Raw genomic sequence first — 21501 nt, 5'->3', positions numbered from 1 at the left:
TAAACATGCAAACTAATGAAATTTGTGCCAGAGGATCTTTCAGGCGGAGATGAGTTTAGTTCCTGACAGTCCTGGGAATTACCGAGTGAAAAAAAGGGAGTGATAATGGAAAAAAACCCTCCTACGTGCACGTATTCCCACATCATATCTCCAAACACGGACACAAACCCTCCACTGAACCTGAAATCTACCAGCGATGCAATGAATCATGGGAGCACAGGGACATGAGTGGAATTGGCCTGACAGCTGTTCGGTTGCGTGTGTGTGTGTGTGTGTGTGCATGTGTGTGTGTGTTTCTATGTCTATATCTAAATGTAGGAGGAGGAGGTCACTGGTTGACAGCAGAAAAACACTCGTGGTCTCTTTAAAAGCACTGATATGGTTCATCCATTGACCCAACAGGCATTACATGTGGTCACATGACACAGAGATGGAAACAATTATAATGGAGACCAGTCGCACACTGTCCACCCTCACAGTATCACTCCAAGCTCTTAAAAAGGTCCCTAAACTTCAAACAATGACACGTTCAAGTCTGGTTAGACTTTCAAAATAAAAGTTGCTGACAAATATTTCACAGTTTGTGTTTCATACAAAGACTGTATAAAAACATGGATGTCATGACAGCTCCCTAAAAGTGAAGCCAAACCCTCTCTATCGCCCCCTGCTGACTGGCTGCAGTATAGCTCATAAAGCCCGCCTCCTCCATGTTAACAGATGGGACATGAGTCAAACTATAAATCAAACATGGTTTCTGTCATTATAGTTAGTTCTTATCATGCTGATTTATGTCCAAGTGTTCATTTTTCTGACAAGTTTACTTTTAATTAGTTATTTGATGCTATAAAAAGGGGGTGTGGCCTCATGATTGACAGCTCTGTTGACAAATGGGGCTCCTGCAGCGTTCTGTTCCCGAGTAGCAGAGTAGAGGAGGAACGGCGAGAGGAGACGTAACTAACACTAACACTACAGTCATTGAACTTTCGACACAAGAAGCTGTTCTGCTGCAGGCTGAGCCCACCTGAGGGCTCCAACACGCCAAGGACACCTGAGGGCTCCAACACGCCAAGGACACAAGGTACAGGTGTGTTTTGGGTAGAGGAAGGGGCGGGACGTCAATACTGCGGCTCCACCAGCCGATCTCTACTGCACACACTCTGGATACAAATGAGCGAGATGGCAGCGTCCGCAATGGGGGGTATTTTGGTTTCACTTTTGTACAACAAGAGGAAATGGAGACGCGTCGTTCGTCATTATACAGTCATTAATTTCATATGTGTGGGAAAGGAGGAAGTCTGATGACCTTTGTTGTAAATAAACAATGGTAGAAACGGGCATAGTTTTGCATCAACAACAAAATCCCTGGCACGAACGACATTTAAATTCATTCAACATTAAGAACACCAAACCTAAACCTGCCACCTCTTCCTTAACCACCAGACAAGCAGCAAACATAAGTGGCATTATGCAAAGACACAGACTCTGCAGCAGCTTCAGGTTGTTGCTGCTCTGTAACTGGGCCCGACCTCTGACCTCTTGATGCCCAGTGGAGGCGGCAGAATGGAGACGAGGCAGAGTCCCTCCACGGGGATCAAGAGAGGATCAAATCGCATATTCATGGTACGGCAGAGAGCCGGGGATAAAAGCATCTGCCACAGAGCAGAGAGGGGGAGAGAGAGAGAGAGAGAGAGAGAGAGAGAGAGAGAGAGAGAGAGAGAGAGAGAGAAAGAGAGGGAGAGAGAGAGAGAAAGAGAGGGAGAGAGAGAGAGAGAGAGAGAGAGAGAGAGAGAGAGAGAGAGAGTGTTGGTGTTGGTAGGTGTTTACATCTAAAATTCTGCTATTTTCTTCACAGCTCTGCAAAGCTTTCTGTCTCTGTTCAGCTGAGCTCAAAACTGTGGAGAAAAACAACCGAGGCCAATCGTCTGTGTGTGTGTGTGTGTGTGTGTGTGTGTGTGTGTGTGTGTGTTTCTGCATGCATATGTATGAGGTGACAGATGGGATGTAATTTAAACGTTACCTTGTACAGATGCACATTTTTCCCTTCACACAAACATGAATATTTGGAAAAGTGATGCAAGAAATACAGACGAATGAAATGCTGTTTTACACACCACCGAGATCTTCTCTGATACACCGTCAGCCACGACAGACTACAGGAAATAACCTTTGAACACGTCAGTGAACAGGTGCTATTTGAGCTATAGTCAAGCACAATCCAAACATTAGTTTACCTCAGCGGTCACACAGGTGTTTTCACTCAGTAAGCACGCACACATCAACTTTCCAACTCCGTCTCTCCTCCACTCTTCTGAGCTCTGTGGGTGTAGGTGCACCGCCCGCCCACAGCGAAGCCACACAGATTATAAACAACTGTAAACACAGTATGAGACAGTCTATTTATATTAGTTGTCTCATTTATGTGCCCTCATTTCATTTCATCTCAGAGGGAGAGGCTTTTGCATTTTTGTGGTGTCTGAACCGAGACCCACTCTCACCACGTCACTGCACGTGCATCAAGGAACGGCTCTGATGCAGACTTCTTAATGCACTGCAAGTTATACACCTCCTCTTGCTCTGATCAGCATCAGCAGATACAAGCTCGACTGTAACAACCCAAATTTACAGAACAACATATTTCTTAATCTTGGAATAAAAGAGCAATTCTTTCCTCTGTCCTGTTCTACAGGATATGAGTTTGTTTTTGACGCGCCCAAGTGACCGCAGAGCCACAACTTTCATTTTCAAAGATCCACACATCAAACAAAAGCATCGGTGTTAGCGGAGCAGAGGAAGAGGCCGTGCTATCAGACTAAATTAACAGTACATTTCTGGTGCTTTAGCAGCAGGTGTAAAACCGTATAGCTGCAGACATAGGAACACCGCCGGCCAAATGGCTCACCTGATAAATCACAGGCGCTGCAGTCACCTGTCTGGGGCGGGGGAGTTAATACGCACCGTCCTTTTACTCCAACCACACGGCATTCATTAATAATCACTCAAATCATAACTGATAAGTAAACACATTTTTCTTTACAATATCAAAATATTCAATAAACTATCAAAGCAACTATTTGGCTTCAGTATTCCTGCTCCTAGTTGTGACGTAGGGATACAGCACAATAACTTAATCACAACATAAAGAAGCCAAACTCCTTTTTTTAAACACTTTCAAAAAGCAAGAATTCATTCAGAGTCCAATAAAGAAATCCATACCAATTTTATTTTGGTTTCTCAAATGATGTTAACACTAAATATTTACTACCTTGTACTGAAACCAAAATGAAAACTCACAGGGAAACAGTCTCAGCTCTTTGCATGACTCTTTGATAGGCCATGTCTACACGACGTACACGGGTGTGTTCAAAGCGTTTTGGCCTTTCGTCCACACAAACGCCCTTTCAGGTCACTGAAAACAGATCTTTTGTCAAACTCTGGCCAGGGTGAAGACTTTAAGAAACTCTGTTTCCATGGAGACGTGTCGACGGGGTAAACTGCGTTTTTGGTTTGTGGCGTCAGGCTGTGCGCCTTTATCTCCTTTGTGAGACATGAAAGGAGATACACAGACGTGACAAAAACAGTGATGCTGCTAACCTTTCTAACACATATACAGTTAGAGCCCGATCAGACAGAGCGCGTTTTGCAGGCTTTAAAACACGAGGCGCACCGCACTGCCTTTTTTGTTGAAGCCTACAGTTAAAAAAAAGAGCAGCTCGCTGCGCCTTTTTTTCAACTGTTGTTAAGGCAACCAATGAATCATAGATGTCATTAACCTAACCGTTATATTGTCAACTGACAGAAGGCCCGCCTCTCCTTTCATCCGATTGGACAATGAGAAAAAACGGCCATGAGGTCGGGCGCTTTTCTGCTTTGAGTTGAAGTTTTTTCAACTCGAGGCGCTCGGAGCGTTTCCTCAAAAACGCGAGCCGCACAAAGCGGAAAAATGCGAGGCGTTCTGCAACGTAAAAGCACGGGCCCTTACTCATCCAGACATCGGGATGCCGACCTTCTGCAATAGATTTTTCCAGACCTTTGATTGGCTGGGATTTTCTTTTTCTTCTTTGGATGACCGTGTTATATCGCCGCCTGTTGGTGTGGCATTGTCATGACAGCGTTTCTGTTGTGTTTTTGTGTTTTCGTTTGGACAGGTTTTTTTTTTTATAGTCACACTTGTTTTGTTTTTTTTAAATGACGGAGGTAAAAACCCTTTTTTGAAAAATCCCTGTGTACGTGTAGACATGGCCTTAGTTTGTTAACATTACATTCAGTATCTATGAAAGGATCTACAGTTTGGTTGATGGTTATGCATGTTGTAACTTCTATGATGACACTGGTTTCTTAATATAAGAAACTGTGCAACATTTTGTCTCTGACACACCTAAAAAACTTTTGTGTCTTTACCCAGCGTTTCTTTTTCCTTCTCCCGTTCTCCGTCAATCACAGCTGCCCTCGAAACAAAACAGCGTCTTGTTTCAAAGTTCAAGCAAAATTCATTTCATGCTCTGATTTGCATCTCTCATCGCTTTGCTCCAGCATTGTCTGCACGTATAAGAAACCCGGGCAGGAATCCAGCGTCGGAAGTTGAGACTGAATACAAACAACCATCCAACATCCAGTGCTGCTTTACTTCTACACCTTCTCATCAACGTCAAAACATCACATTACTTCCTGTATTGAAATCTGCATTTCTAGATTTTCTAATACACCTGAAACCAGGTCTGTGTGTGCACCTCTACAAAATAAGAGCACATCAGCTATTCAGGTGCTGTTGTAGCTGTAGGATATAACTCCTGGCTCCATCCTCTCTGATCCATACACACATTTCCCAGTGGACTGACGACTGGGAAGCTGTTTATCCAATCACTGCTGCTCAAAATTCCTCACCTTCTCCCACAAAACCATACCTGCACTACTGGTGAATATAAATGACTGTGTGTGTGTGTGTGTGTGTGTGTGTGTGTTGTGGTGGGGGGGATGCTTAGCAAACACTGCAGAGCAAGCAGTCTGGAAGCCGAGCAATAACTCACCCTCTGCAAAAAGCCATGAATAAAAACAAACTTAAGGGAAGCGACAAAATACAAACCGTGCTCATTCTTTTCTTCTATTCCTCTCCGTCTCCTCCTCCTCTCTCTCCCTTTACTTTCTTTTACACACACACACACACACACACACACACAAAGAGACACACATATCCTGTTCACCTCTCTTTCACCTCTCCTTTGCATCGAGCCTCCCTCACAGAAAATATATTTTGGGAATTTTAACCCAGCAGGTAACAAACAGATATTGAATAAATATGGTTTTGAAAGAGCATTGATACACACACGCACACACACACACGCACGCACGCACACACAATAACGTTATCAAAGACCAAACAGAGGAAGGAATAAAACCCAATAACGACAGCAAAGCATGCCCTCTCTGTGAAAACACACTCTCACACACACTTAGAGCAGACGAAACACACACACACACACACTGGATCATTATTAAATGTCTTTACTGCAGCTGTGTGTGTGTGAGTGTGTTATAAGTGTGTGTGTCGGAGGTGTGTGCTTTCAATCTAATCCCTTTCTTTATTGGCCCCAAGCAGCTGCAGGGCCAGGCGGGTAATGCACAGTAATAAGTGTGTGTGTGTTTGGGGGAAAGAGTGTGCGTGTGTGTGTGTTGCTGAGGAAGAATGAAAGATTTGAGTTTTCAGAGGAGAGTTGAGAAAAAAAGGAGGAGGAAGAGGAGGAGGCGGAGGTGGAGGAAGACGATGGTTTAAATCCTCCTGGTAATATAGCTTTCTTCACTCTCTTGGCGAGGAGATTAACCGCTAATGGAGAGGCTACGTCTGCTATTAGCCTCGACAACAACAACACAGACAGCAAGGAAGGGCGACGGTGTTGATGACAAATACAAAGACAGAAAGAGACAGAATAATGTTTTTAAAAGTGCAGCGAGTTGCTTCAGTTCTGATGCTATGAAGACAGTGCATGCGTCGGTTCCCTCCGGGTACTCCGGCTTCCTCCCAGAGTCCAAACACATGCTCGTTAGGTTCATCTGTGACTCTCAGGGTGCATTCACACCTGAAGTCAACACACCAGAGTTTCATTCCGGCGTTCACACCACCTAAACGAACCGCACCAAGGGGACGAACGCTTCAGGGTTCGGTTCAATCGGACTAAAACAGGCTGGTGTGAACTCGCCCTAAATTGCCCGTAGGTGTGAATGTGAGCGTGAAAGGTTGTCTGTCTCCGTGTGTCAGCCCTGTGATTGACTGGTGATCAGTTCAGGTGTAACCCCGCCTCTCGCCCAGTGACAGCTGGGATAGGCTACAGCCCCCCCGCTACCCTGAACAGGATAAGCGGTGTAGATAATGGATGGAAGGAAACTTCTTTGAAATTTGCTTGTTACAGCAGCTCAAGAGTCCGAGTGAAGGAAAGAGTATGCAAGTGATAAAAAATGACAATAATACGATAATAGACGGTAAAATTAAACTAAATAATAAAACTAGATATAATATGCACACCTTTTGCTTATTGAGATGGACAAGGACGGGCAATTGTACAGAAAATTGCGCAAATTATTTACAAAAGCACAACAATCTTTTATTTTTAATGATCACATCATTGAACTTTACTTTTTGCACGAGCCAAAACTAAAACCTTGTTTTTATCTGAACATCAAGTCAAACACCGACTTCAGACAGCATGGACTGAGTTTCATTACCACCTTACGCCAAGCAATAGGGAAGCAAAAGCGCCGATACTCCAGCAAAAAATCTCATGAAGCTCAGCGTAAGTTCAAGCAGAAGGACTGTTTCATACTCATTCCTTAAGTCATCATTCAGTCATGTCACGTTCTCTCTCCCCGTCCTTCCTGTCTGGTGATCAGCTGATTATGGGCGTTACTATTTTTAAGTACTAAACCAACCAGAGTTAGCCTTGACTTCTGTCGACCAATCATCCTGCTGATGTCAAATTTTAAAGCTGTTCTCCATCATTTCAGCTCATTCATTGCGACCCTCCTCCACCCCAGTCACCTCCAATCCATCTCATCAGTGTCCAAGTCCAGCTCCTCAGCTCATCCTGCATCCTTCGTTCACCACCACCACCAGTTACTAGACTCCATGTGGGGGAATGCTATCCTGCTCTCGGGCTCACTACCCCTTCGAGTACATGAAGACGTCACGATGAGGTCTATTGTTCACTCATAATGAAGTCTCTCCAACACTGTGAAATTATGTGAAAAGTCATTTTTTCACAAGGCCAGCAATAAAACACAACACACCTAAAGATCGGGCTGCACAATAAATCGCAATTTAATCCTTATCGCAGTATGAGCATTCACAATAAACACATCACAAAAGTCTTTATCGCAATTAATATGAAAAGTTACTATATGTAAACAAGCATGCAAAGATTTCTGATTCAGGAGTAAAACATGCAGATCAGAATATGCACGCTTTAATATGTGTTTATTTATCGCACTTTTTATCGTTATCGCGACATTGAACAACAGAATCACACATCACATGATGTCTCATATCGTTCAGACCTACTGAAGACAGAAACTTTGTAAGGCCGTGAATAATGAAGAGCTGTTCTCTAAGTGGCTGACATCAGTACTTCCTCCCAGCATGCACTGCTGTTGTAGTATTACCACTAGCTTGTGCTAACACAGAGGCAGTGACAGGAGAAGGTGGCTGTAGCGCAGAAATGACACATGAGCACAAATGACCGGAGACAAACAGCTTGTACTCTGTCTGCTTCAGACCAGTTCATTTGGCCGCTGTCGCCTCATGTTGTTGTTCTTCTTCTGTGTGTGTGTGTGTGTGTTCTTTCTTTACTTTTGTCACTCTCTCTTTCCACCCTCACTTTATTCTCCTCTTTTTGTCTTTAATCCATTTCTCTCTTCTTTCTCATTTTGCTTCTCTGCTTGCATCATGCTCTGCTTTTGTCCCGCCTCTCCTCCTCTGTCTCTTCTATTCTCTCTGAATCTTATTCTCTTCCTCTCCCTCCTTCCTGTCACTGCTGTTGTCTTTCATTTCTCCTCCTTACTTTGTCTCTCTCTCTTTTGTCCCTCAGTTTTTGACTTTGCTCCGTACTTCGCCCCCTCTCTCGTTCTCTCCCTCTCTGTTATTTTTCTCCCTCGCTCACTTTATCCTCACTTTACCCTCCGCTCTCTATAAACTAGATTGATGGCTTAATCCTACATGCATCAAGGTGAGAATTACAATTTTCGCGCCAGCACACACACACACACAAAAAGCAGCAGACAATGACAGCCCTATTCACACACTCACTCCCTGTACCTCCCACATACACTCATTATTCTTGCCTCTCTCTGAACATGTCGGCTTTCACAGAAGTAACTAGCGGGAGAAAGTTTATATGAGAGGGTGTTTGCAGGGAATTGGCCCATAATTCTGCCAACAACAGTCTGGACTTGAGGTGAAATACTATTAATTACATCACAGTGCCTTAAAATAGTCGCTTCTTGCAGGTGTGAGCAAAGATCCTCACGTTTACGGCATCCGGAAACCTGATACACGACCACGGATCAGAATTATGCGGCTGTCTAACACGATTTTTTGAAGTAACTCTGTCTCATCTGAATCGCGTTCCTGAGAGTCGAGCCTGTTTCACTGTGCGTGCACATGATCCTCTGCTCTCCTGCTAGCGTGAAGCTGGAACTTCAAAACTCACTACTCATTCAAGAAGATGAGGAGTCAACACAAGGGCATTTACCTGGACCTGTAACCGCTCAGCTTCGTTGAAAATACTAAACTCAAAATGCTAACGCTAACGCTAATTAGGCCTTTTTCACCCCTGACTTCCTTCCAGCCTGGTAAATTGTCCGCGTCAGGGTGAGCCAATGTGTGGATGCAGCAGCTAACGTAACAGGAAGATGAGTAGGATGATCAAAAACATCCGAGGTTGAAGAAGAAGGTTTGCAAGACGACATCAAATATGTCTGGAGACTAGAGACATGGAAAATCTCCCGCTGGGACATGTGTGAAAGGGCAACTCTGGGAAACTTCAGGTGTTGAAATTGTCTGGAAATTGTCCGGAGTACATGCGTGAAGGGGGCTATAACAACAGGATGATTTTAAGGGATTATTTGCTGATTTCAAACCTGATCTCAGTCCGTCTAAGTTAGCTGTAGCGGGAAAACACTTGGCTGTAGTTGCCGATGTTCTGTGTCTCTGTCCTGCACGGCTGCACAACCAGCGCTGTCGTTTCACGTGGACGCTGGACGGGCTGTGAGTTTAGATTTGAAGTCTGTACCGTCAGTCGTACTGTCTACAAACCTTTGCACAGACAGCAAAGCGTTTTACAGAAGAGGATACATTTTACAGTGTTCGACTTAAGAAATGCAGCAGAGCAAACCTGCAGCTGCCTTTCATCCCACCTGTGCATTTTATATGGAAATGTCTATTTGTGTTATATTTCATTTTTGTATTTTTGCACAGACAAAGAAATAAAGTTGCCTCCCAATGCATCCTGGTACATGTAGGCTCTGCTGACTCGATCCCGCGCTGAGGAAATAATTGCTTCCATCAACTACATTTACTAATAACACCGATCGGACATCCACACTGTTGTGTCTCTGGTGAGGAGAATCATTCAGGGACACTTTACTTTCATCCCTCCGTTCTGCTGTCCTATCATCACCTTCCCTGTCTGAAGTCTTTATCATGCACTTGTTAAAAACCTCGTTAGAAACCTGTTTGTGCGTCTTCATTAAAGAGAAGTCGGAGTTTTCTCTCTTTTTATGGTGCTAAAACCAGAGGGGAGTTGTCTGGTTTACATGTCATTTAAAAAACCTTCTCTCTGTGGTAAACTGACAGTGAATTGTTTACTTAAACCCCTGGGAACATACCTAGTCCCCCCTCTCAAACACACACACACACACTATAGTGTAAAGGTTGTGTTGTGAAGCGTGACAGAGTCGTGCACATCCTGTCACTGACAGTTCATTTCCAGTGGATGCTTGTCTTTCACACAAACACAATGGTCGTGTGTGTGCAGCATAGGTAAAGTCACACTCACACTGACGCAGATTGAAATACACATATATATAAAATGTCAACACACGTACAGCTGTGATTTATCGACAGCGTCCTGCTCAGCCTGGTTGACGAATCCCAGAGCGAGAATTATCAACAGCTTTCAGCCTTTCCATGCTCGTGTTTATCTATTTGTGTGTGTGTGTAGGAGACACACGTACACACCGTATACTGAGATAATTTTGCAGTCAAAGATGCTTGATTATGCCGCATCCTCAAGTTTAAAAAAAAATAGCATTTATGCTGATTCTTGCTGTTTTTATCTGAATCGTCTGAATCATTTATAAAGGAGGGAAGGGATGAGGAGGGAGGAAATGCAAAACACACTTCCTCGTGCTTTTGTGAGGAACGTGCTTCTTAATGCAGGAGCGGCACGGTGATTGCAAATTGCCTGTCTGTGTATGATATCAGAGCGACTGTTCATTTAGCAGGAGGCAGCAGAGGAGCAAAACAAGAAATCACTGGAGCTGGTGTCTGAATGAAATCCTCCTCATCTCCTCACTGAGAAGTTCTCTAACAACACAACGTTCAGCTCCACCTGCTGCCTGGTGACCTTTGACCCCTGACCTTCAGATTGGAGAATGCTTCTGCTTATTGCTGCACTTACTATTCAAAAGCCGAAACAGCAACAGGGGCTGCAGATTCAGCTCCAGCCTGATGCTTCATATAAGATGTTGGTGTCTAACACTTCTTTGTCTGCAGTTATATCTCTGGGAGTGTTTAAGTGGTTGATTTTGCTGTATCAGAGGGACAATATGAATCATGACTTCATTTCATACAGAACAAGTCATTGAACGTGCACCAAATTACTGCAAAGATTTTACAGGGATGCAGTTTGCAATAAGCATCTTCGTCTGCAAACTATGGCCTTAAAAAACAGCACCATATGCTGCACTGTTAGGACTGGGAAAGGGTAATGATGAATGAATTGTTGAATTAAATAATTCAATCAAATTTGATTCCTTTCAAATTCAATGTTGTTCCTTATTGCGTACATTTTTATCGAGCAGAACACTTAGTGGCATTTGTCAGTCCTGTACCAAAGTCCATTCAAATTTAAGCCAATTTAACCCTTTATACCTTCTGCACTGCTGTATCAGCATAATTAAAAAACTGCTTCACATGGTGTAAAACTCAGCTATTCAATTATTGAATCTAAGAGGGTTTTTTGTTTTATTTCTCCAAACCAATTGTTTTTTCTCTGCAAACTATGACCTTAAAAACAGCACCAACTACATATGCTGCAATGTTAGGGCTAAAAAAGGTAATGATCAATTTCAACTTCAACTTTAACTCTATTGTCCCCTGAGGGAAATTTGCTTTGCAGGCAGGTAAAAAACATCAAACATAGAAAACACAATCAATCACATTTAGATACAACACTGAAATGGATAAGGACAACTGAAGGCAGAGTCATCATTACATTGTTGAGAAATAAATGCATAATAACTGTTCATTTTTTCAAATTTAAATGTAGTTGTGTAATGGCTTGTGTTATGAATGAGTTTTTCATCCTGTTGGATTCAGCCTTTGGCAATCTAAATCTCCTGCCAGAGGGTAGGGGCTCAAACCCGGCATGGAGAGGATGATCAGGACACTGATGTCCTGAGCCTCAGAGTTTACCCTCCTGCAAAAGGTTGTAGGCAGATCAGGTAGCGTAACACCAATGATTTTACTGGCAACTGGATGGATACATTTAATATTAAATAAATCTTTATTCAGTTCAAATTAAATGTTATTCCTTATTTTATACAGTTAAATATTTTATTGATCAGATCGCCTATTGGTGGCATTTTTTACCCTGGACCAAAGTCCATTTAAATTTAAGCGAATTTAAGCTTTTACTTTAACCTCTTATATTGTCTGCACTGCAATATCTGCTCTCACGTCAACACAAATCATCACTAAAAAGACTTAACATGTTGTTCCTTATTGTTAAATATTTTATAGATCAGACCACCTACTAGAGGCATTTGTCAGTCATGTACCAAAGTCCATTCAAATTTAAGCTAATTTAACCTCTTATATTGTCTGGACTGCTAAATCGGCCAATTGACCCGGTGTAAAACTCTCCGAACTTATCGACTCTGGCTGCCAAAAGAGCAAACCTGCCGGGTGACTTTTGTGATTTATCAGTTACTGTAGCTGTTGAACTACTGCGGGTCCATTTCCCCTGCCTGTTCCACAAATGAGGCCCCCGCTGCCAGAGGCCAGTCTAGTTAGCCAACCTGTGGGCCCCTCTGTACAGAGAGCCTCATATAAAACATTATTATTATTATTCCCTCCCCGGGAGCTGGTTATCGTGGCTCTGAAAACTCATTTCCCTCTCCTCTTGTCCATGTGAATGCCTCCTGATAGGGAGAGGGAACGAGAAAGGAACAATAACTGCATTTCATATGACGGGGAAATGAATAATTTCTACTGCGTGTGTGCATGCAGTGTGAGTCAATGTGGAGTGCGAGGTGTTGTATATATGAGTGTGTGTGTTTGTCTTGTGACATTGTGGAGCGATTGGGCGTTGTGATACACAAGGCGAGCACACAGATTGCAGCATCGATCTTGTTTCCTCGAGAAATGAGAGGGAGAGAGAGAAAGTGAGACGGAAACGAAGAAATGAAACGAGAGATTCAGGTGCAAAGAAAGTTGTGATAAAGATAAGTTAAGAAATCCAAACTGTAAATCTTTTTAAAAGCACAATTCGCTGCTGAGAATCATGCAGGGAGGGGAGCAGAGAGAAAGGAGACAGGAAGGTGTGACAGACTTTAATTTTCACCTGTCTGTTAACCCGTCAGCTTCAAACAACATGACTTTATTTTCATCATTGAGAACTTTATGCTGAGGAAAATCTCAGCTACAACCGGATTTATAGAGACTTGATCAGATAGCTATCGTATGTCTCAGTCCAAACCTTATTCAATTTTTAGACCCAATTTCAATATGAAAACATTCTCTGTGCAGCAGGGACGCAGGGTTCAAGCAGGGTTTGTCAAAGTTTAAAATGATACAGTATCCATATATTCTAAAATTGCTAGTATCAAAAGAACCATACATTTTAAAGGCCCCCTCCAGTGAGCATCAAGTGTTTAAACTTGTAAACGTCTCCATGTGATGTTCTTATACATATCAGGGACAACATCAGCATCATCTCCATGGCTGGGCCTGTCTGCTTTTAACCTGCAGTGTACCAAGGACAGGCTGAACAACACGTTTTCAGATTGGCAGGTTTGAGACGTCACAAACCTAAGGAGCCAATCCCGTTAATGGACGGGGTTACGCTATGCATATCATTATGTGTAACCCATGGCAACCACTCTGGCGATGCGCGAGGCAGCTGTAACCTCATTGCCATTTTTGCGAACTCACTACTGACTACTGACATTAACGTTGCTGCTAATAATTACTACATTTCAAGCTAACTAAGTTTCGACAAGTTGCCACTAGACGATGGCAGAGAAGTGTTTTGTTTTCGCAATGAGGGGGCGGTTGAAAATTTGCATAGTGGGCGGGGCCTATGCAGATTCAGGAATTTTTAATGAGGGAGAAGGAGGAGATGCCTTGGGAGGATTTTTACAAGGTAAACGTATTTTGGAAAAAAAACATATCAGACACAATTTATTATTTCAAGCAGAGCATTTTATGTCTTTAAACATGACTGGAGCTGCTCTTTGAGCAACCCAAGTCTTAGAGAGAGACACGCAAGAGTCTGAGCAACCGCAAGAGTGAATTTAGAGAGGGAGTGACGTTATTTAGAAACATCAGGCTAAAATGAAACATTATTTTCCGATTGTTTTAAGGCGGTTATATTCGAAAGCATACAGCTCTAGAAATAAATAAATGACCACTCCAAATGTTCCTTAAATCAGCATCTCTCTCGACATGTTATGGTCAGCCCAATCCAGATGTGAAAACCTCCTGAATGTGATCAAGAGGAAGATGAACGGTCACAAGCCGTCGAACAAAGCCGAGCTGCTCCAAGAGCGGCCTAACGTCACCCAACAGCACTGTGACAGACTGGAGGAGAGCATGCAGAGATGCATGAAGGCTGTGATTAAAAACCAGGTTAATACACCAAACACTGATCTGTGAACTCTTCCTGAGTTAAAACACTCTCTCTGCACTGATGCATGTGTGTTGCTCAGTTACACTCATGGTCAAACAGACAGGAGAGAGGAGAGCAGAGGGCGGATGCAGGCATGTACCTCTTTGTAATATAACTTGCATTTTTCTACCAACGAACAAGCGAGTGGCAACAAGGACAAACGTTTAATTCTAGTATCATATGGAAGTTTAATATTCCAGCATTGTGACAACCCTAAAACAACCCGATGGTCGATCTGGGTGCGTCAAGTGTTAGCACATCTGATCAAACACCTGTCCTGGGAGGGTCGACATTCACACATTAAATAAAGATAGAGCGAGAGAGGGAGAGGGAGGGCACACAGAGAGGCAGAGTGTCCTTCAGCATTCAACCAACCAACAGATTGTTTCCTCTCATGTTTGGACTTCTGAAACTCCACAAAGATCCCCTGCCAACCTGCCTGAGGACACCGGCACGCTCCAACCACACCGCTTCAAAGGCTCTCCAAAGACCCTACGTGTGTGTGTGCTCACGAATCTGTGCAAGAAGTACTATTTTTCCTGTGTGCACATGGAGATGAGGGTGTGATCCTGCATATATTTCTCTGTGAGCGTGTGTGCGTGCGTGCAAACCGACGCACCATGCCTTGCTCAGGAAGTAGTCGTAGGTAAACAGGAGTGCAGGCTAATCCTGCGAGGAATGGGAATTGCGCATTAGCATTTGAATGGCGCACAGTGCCACAAGTAATGCTGACAAAACTAACACACATCCTCAGTCCTGGCTTACACTCGCACACAAATACACTGCATATATTCAGAGCAGAGAAGGAAGATTTTTCATACAGCAGTCAGAGACATGTCGCTTATATGTGCTCAGTATCTCTGGGAGAAAAAATAACCACCTGCTGACTGGATTAACACAGAGGTTTATCCACTGGAGGCTCCTGAGCTACAGTTTGCTGCACATCTACGCACCTCTGCACAATCTCACCTGCGAGCAAAAGCCACAGGCTACATTTAATGCCATGCACATTAATAATGTGATTATAGTGTAATTAGGCCACTAATGAGGGTAAGAGCCCATGTAAACAACATCTGATTACATGCAAGTATGCATAATCACAGGGACATATTTCAGTGTCTGGATGGAAATCCTGCTTTTCCAATTAGTTTTACCTGCAATTAAATTTAACGATAATGCTCCGCAAGGTGACACATTCGTCCTTTGGACTTTTCCAGGAACATTATTAGCAACTCTGCTTTCACACTGTTTTGGCCACCTGGACCTTCAGCTTGGTTTTTTGGGGTGGGGTCATACTTCTGCCTTCAAAAATTCTCTGCTCCAAAGGTGGACTTAATGATGAGCCAGGAACACTGAGGGGGATTTTTCTGTGCTGAAACACAAGCTTCAAAACTGCAAAAAATGTGTGTGCAGCTTTTATACAGACTGCTTTACAGTCAAAGGCAAAGGCAAACTAACACAGCACAGCAGCAGTAAATAATAACGAACGATGTGAAGACGATGTGTTGCTGTCTTGATGCACGCAAAGAATGGCATCACAATCAAAGCAGCTGCTTTTTAATCTGTAAACCTTTTAGTTTAATACACCTTCACCTTCCTTCTGATTTGGTAGAAACAGAAACAGGAGTGCATGCTCGTGTTTCATACGTCCTGGCAGATGTATCCCCCCATCGTTTGGACAGATTTCAACTGAGACTGATTCAGGTCAGGACAATCACAACCGTATCTAATTTAGACCAGGTTAGCCTGGCTGGTAACTGCTAACCAGCTAACTATCTAACAAAGAAAGAATGGTTTCCAGACTTCGTGACAACGATGCATAAAACAGGTGCTTTATAAATTTACTGCAGCGAGCACAACAACAGCTCCTTCGCTAACCTGGAAACGTTCTGCAGCCTGCTGTAACCTAACAACCTGCAGAGAGCACGATGAGCTTCACTGTGTCCATAGCACATCTTGATTTGTTATTTTACTCACACACAAAGAGCGACTCACTTCCCACACTGGTCTCGTCTAGTCTAGAACTAGTGGAGGTGAAGTGTAGCAGAAATTTGGCATGACATGATTTAGTAGCCAACACAATTGTACCTGAGCTACCTTAACTTTGATAATGGAATTAATACAATAAAAGTGCAATTGGTTTTTCCATTACTAGTCAACTAGCAAAGTCCTTGTGGGGGCTGCCATACTGCACATAAGCTCTGACAGGACAGAGCGTCCCGGGAGGCCAAAAGAAAAGGTATAAGGACAACATCAAGAAGTGCCACACAGACCTCAACACCTGGGAAAGCAAAGAAACCAATAGAGCGTCTTGGAGGAAACTTGTGTGAAGGTGCTGCACTGTACAGCAACAACCTCCACCACACTGCAGAAGAACGCAGACTCCAGATCCTCCACCGAAAAGGCCCAAACTACACCAAACAGCACCACTGCACATACCAAAATATGCAGCTCCAAAATCGGCCTCTTCACCCACTGTAAGACCCAAAAGGACCAAAAAGGTCGGTCATACTCAACCCCGAGTGACTGCCGACGATGATGATGTTCAAACTTGAGAGCTGCAGTAGATTTCATCACTTTAATTGCTTCTGTGTAAAGGTGGAAACAACCCAAGGTTGGACTGGTGCAGGTTGAAGAGATACAAAACTTGGACAACAGACTTGGTTCTGCTTGTGAAACACCAGGTGCCTGGATACACAGACATGTTCACACATATTTGTTGGCACACATTTGCATGCACTCAACTGGCATGGTTATAAAGGTAGACCTGCAAAAGGACAAACTGCACAGACCCTCGCATGACGACAGGTAGCAGAATTTAGATGCAAATTTTAGGTCAATAATTCTGTGTTTTAATTCAGACTGTAAACCTGTAATATTGCATGAGATTCCAGATATATCAAGTTTTGGATCACATATTTCTCTGCCTTTTGACTCATGTTTGAATAACATGCCGCTGCACCGGAGAAGGCCTAATTTAGCTTTTCTTTTTTTATGAAAGGAACAGACTGTGTGCTCAGTACTGATGATCTGAGGCGCTCTGTACCTGCTGACGGCTCCTACAGTTTTACGCTGTGAAAACGGGGTGTGAAAAACTGTAGGATTAAGTTGGCAAGCCTGAATCTGGCACGGGTATAAGCCGAGGTGTGTTACAGCATGTGTGCCCTGACTTGAAAATCAAACTCCTTCACATCTCCAAAAGCGAGTCCACACAAGACAGTGTTTTTTCCTCTTCTGCTGCTGAACAGCTAAGTGGCTGCAGCTGTTTCTAGCCCTTCTACTGAAGTGCTTTAATTACATATCAAATTTCATATTTGAGGCGTTTAGCAGAGGATCTTATCCGGGCAACGTACAATGAGAGCAACAGCAGATTAAGCTTCAATTCCTGAATTATCCACCATATGAAAAACACCTCCCACTCATGCAAAATTAAGGCGAGCCTCAAAAGAAAGATAAAGTGAGGATCTTCTTTAAGCGTGGTTGATGTCTTAAGAGCTTTGTTGACATATAATTATCACTTTCACTGATTGGATTCTGTATTTATCCCAAATTATTCTTAGTTTCTTCCTTTCCTTATTCAAGTAGGAAGCAGCAGCTGGTCTGTCTTAATATTCCTCACCTCCTCTGGATTTGCCCTTCCTTACCTCTCCACGAAGGGTCACTGCAGAGGTTTCTGCCCCTGCTGACCACCTGACTCCATCACCTGTCTGTCCAGATGCTCCCTAGTAGTCATTAGACCCAGTTTACCTCACAAACCCTCTGTTTCGCCTCAGTGTTGCAGCCTTATTTTGTTATGACTGGGTTTTCTGATGAACCAATGTTGTTTCGATATCCGCCTGCTTGTGTTTTGTTTCTTCTGCGTCATCTGACTGCCTCCAAACTCCCAACATCAGGACAAACAAAGAAGCTACAGCAATCTAGCCGCTCTGATGCTGTTCGAGGACACTGCCTTGGTCTTACTCAGTGACTGTATATAAAGATGGACGACGCATCGCCACCTCTTCCTCACCTTCAAAAGTGAAGCCAAAATCACCCCCGGAGCGGGCGCTGCCCACTTGCTCATTTGTATCCAGAGTGTGTGCAGTAGAGACCAAAAACACACCTTTACCTTGTGTCCTTGGCGTGTTGGAGCCCTCAGGTGGGCTCAGTCTGCAGCAGAACAGCTTCTTGTGTCGGTCTGAAGCAGATATTCACGCTTATGGAAAGTTCAGTGACTGTAGTGTTAGTGTTAGTTACGCCTCCTCTCGCCGTTCCTCCTCTACTCTGCTACTTGGGAACAGAACTCTGCAGGAGCCCCATTTGTCAACAGAGGTGGGCTTTATGATCTATACTGCAGTCAGTCAGCAGGGGGCGATAGAGAGGGTTTGGCTTCCCTTTTGGGGAGCTGTCATGCAAATGTTAGCACGCAAATATGCTCCCAATGATGTTTGGCAAGTATCCTGTCTACATTGTTCTTCAACGTGTACCACAGCTCTTTTGTCGTGGCCCAAAATCTTTACCTGAAGCTTCAGTTCTTTTTAATAGGTGGCTCCCCCTGCAGGCCACTGTCAAAGCTTGGCTGCATATTCTGTAGCAGTGTAGTAGTGGAGTTTTACTGGTCTGCTCTGTTTTGGTATCAGGGCATGAAGGAAACGAGTAACTCCTGGATTCATTTGAAAACATCTGTAGCTCTAAAACCATCACTCTTACAGAAACACACACGTGCTTCTGACTGCAGGTGGCCTTACAGAAATGTGTGTTTTTGCTGTGTGTACTTAGACCTTTTCTGAAAGCTTTCATTCAGCGACTGAGCCGCATTTGCATTTAAAATTTCAGCCATTTAGCTCATGCTCAAACCTCTAAACGGCTCACACTGAGAGAGAGAGCGTTTCAGTTTGTAGGCCACCTGCATTAAAAGCAAGCGTTTACAAGGAGCTCCGGGAGGTCAGAGGCCACAACATGCTGCTGATCAATAGAACAAACAATCTTGTCATTCAAGTACATAAACATATACCAGGAAACACAGGGGACACAAAGCGCTGAGTGGAGAGCTATCAGGTTTAACCGAGCTCTGTGCAGAGTTAATATGTTTTCTGTTGTCTCTACATAAACGCCTGTCACCCTGACACACACTGCTGAGTCTCAGTGTGAGGTGGAGGGGCTGAATATGCAGAAGCCACACACACACACACACACACACACACAAAAATGCATTGATAGTGGTAGAAATCTTAGTGCCTTGGAAAGTATCCATTAAATTCAAGCCATGAAATCGTTGGACTTTTCTTAAAGTCAACTCACAAATAAAGCAATAAAATCTGATTCTTGTATTTCTCCTATAAGCACACAGAGAGTCTGTATTGCAAATTAAGTCTGCTCAACACAACTTCATGATGGTTTTATGTCCTCATGTTTCACAATATTCCTCCAGAGAAGTTTCCTGCAAAATCTGGGCTGATGTAGGATTTCTAATTTGCATGTGTGTGTGCTAGACGTTCAATAAAACAAGGTAAGAGAGGCCGGATCAATACAACTTATCCCACCAGCCACAGTTAACATGCTGCGGGTCTTTTGCATAACAGACATCCCGCGGTGCACGCCGGGCTCAGACATCAAGCCGGGTCGAAAACGAACCTAATTATCTTCAAAGGAGCCACGGCAGTCTGATAAAGATTTTATACAATTATGCAGGCCTGTATGGTGGCTGTATGGGTTTATTACTGGGGTATAATAGGAGCTGATCGTATATTATTATCACAGGAAAAAAGAGAGAAAGTTAGACATTACGTTATGATTTAGAAAGCCACTACAAACAGGATAAATATTATATTAAACAGGAACATTCTGATGGCATTGGAGGTTCACTGATAACAAAGACACAACTACAGACAATTGTTTTAAATGTAGCAATAAAGCTGATATATATGGATACTGGGAGCAGACAGAAGACACACTAGAGGGAGGAAATAAAGTTTTTACTTTTACTTTAATGTTTAGGATTTGTTTCTTTTGGTTATATTTGGAATATTTACATCATCAGTGTCACGGCTCAGCTTTCTGTTCCTGAGCACCACATTCTTGGATTTTGTCAAGGTATAATTGCTAAACTTATTGATTATACTGTAATAAATGTAATCCTTTAATATTTATTTTATTTATGTATTTGTCTTGTTGTCAATACCTGCATCTTTACCTGTCAGTATAGAGAATTTTACCTTCTTGTAGCCGTGTTTTCCTCCTTATACCCTAGCTGTAGCTGTGCCTGCTCCATGGTGTCTGTAGTGTTCATCTACCTTCAGCTGATATTTCCACTTTAATTTACATGTTGGAAATAAAGATATTAATCAATATGTGTGCATTATTGTATATGAATTCTCTCTCAGTGTGTTTTCCTTGGATTTAAATTAAAAAACATGTTGTAAACAATCCTGATGACATTTGTTGATTGAATTGAATCCCCTCATATTTAAAAGTTATTTACGTTTTTACTCCACTGAATAAGTTTCAGTTTCAGGATTCCTCCTAAAAACCTGAAAAATTGTCCTAAACAGGAATTCCTGAAAATCAAACTACGCAGAAGAGCCAATAAGTTGCACCTGGCTCAACTTACAATGAAGATACATACATTAACAAATCCATCATTTACTTTGCTGCAGAGCTACAACAATTCATTGACTCAATATTTTCAGTGATTTTCAAGCATAAGTGTTAAACACTTTTTAAATGTGAGGATTAGCTGCTTTTTGTCATTTTGTTAAAGAAAGTCTTGTTTTTGTCTAAAAAAGAAGCAATTTAAAGATTTTGCCTGATCTATGGGAAGTCTAGGAGGATCATTTTACTGCCAACCTGTTTGCTTTGACTTAGATACTTTAACATAGAAGTTGTAGGCTAAATTTAACTTTTTCCACCTCTTAGTCCCAAACTTTCCTCAAGGTTTTGGAGAAAACTGCCCATCACAGCCAAACTACCGTCTTTATGAGGGTGTAAAAGACATAAAACAACCACTAATGTCCCTATAAACTCGTTATTGGTTCACTTAAACACAGGATACGGAGATTTTAGCCTGCATGTTACTGCTGTGAACTCCACACACACACTGGAAGACCCTGCCGGCATATCAAAGCGGTTTTCTTTCGGACGCACACACTTAACTCATGTCTCGCGCGCGCAAACAGCACGGCAGGTGGTTGTATCTCTACTTTACCTGTTTGTACGGTGTCTCTCCGCCTCCTGCTACTCCTCCTCCTCCTGCTCCGGTACCGAGCTCCGGCAGCCTCCTCCGGCTCAGCACCAGCAGGTAAACCAGCGCTCCCAGCCACACCAGCACCGCCACGGCCACCGCCAGCCTCCGACAGAGACGCTTCAT

General features: G+C 43.1%; 1 protein-coding gene across 1 annotated transcript in view; it reads right to left on the bottom strand.

Moving 5' to 3' along the window:
- galnt14 (UDP-N-acetyl-alpha-D-galactosamine:polypeptide N-acetylgalactosaminyltransferase 14 (GalNAc-T14)) overlaps positions 1-21501 on the bottom strand; it is a 195095-nt gene extending 173594 nt beyond the window's left edge. The window contains exon 1 of the mRNA XM_069657584.1: positions 21340-21501. Within this exon, the coding sequence (XP_069513685.1) occupies positions 21340-21501 (162 nt within the window). The remainder of the gene's footprint in view (positions 1-21339) is intronic.

This window comes from Semicossyphus pulcher, unplaced genomic scaffold (assembly GCF_022749685.1).
Source record: "Semicossyphus pulcher isolate SPU_LCO1_2020_fin unplaced genomic scaffold, fSemPul1.0.p SCAF_11, whole genome shotgun sequence".
NCBI classification, from domain to species: Eukaryota; Metazoa; Chordata; class Actinopteri; order Labriformes; family Labridae; genus Semicossyphus; species Semicossyphus pulcher.
This window is presented reverse-complemented; position numbering and strand designations above follow the sequence as displayed.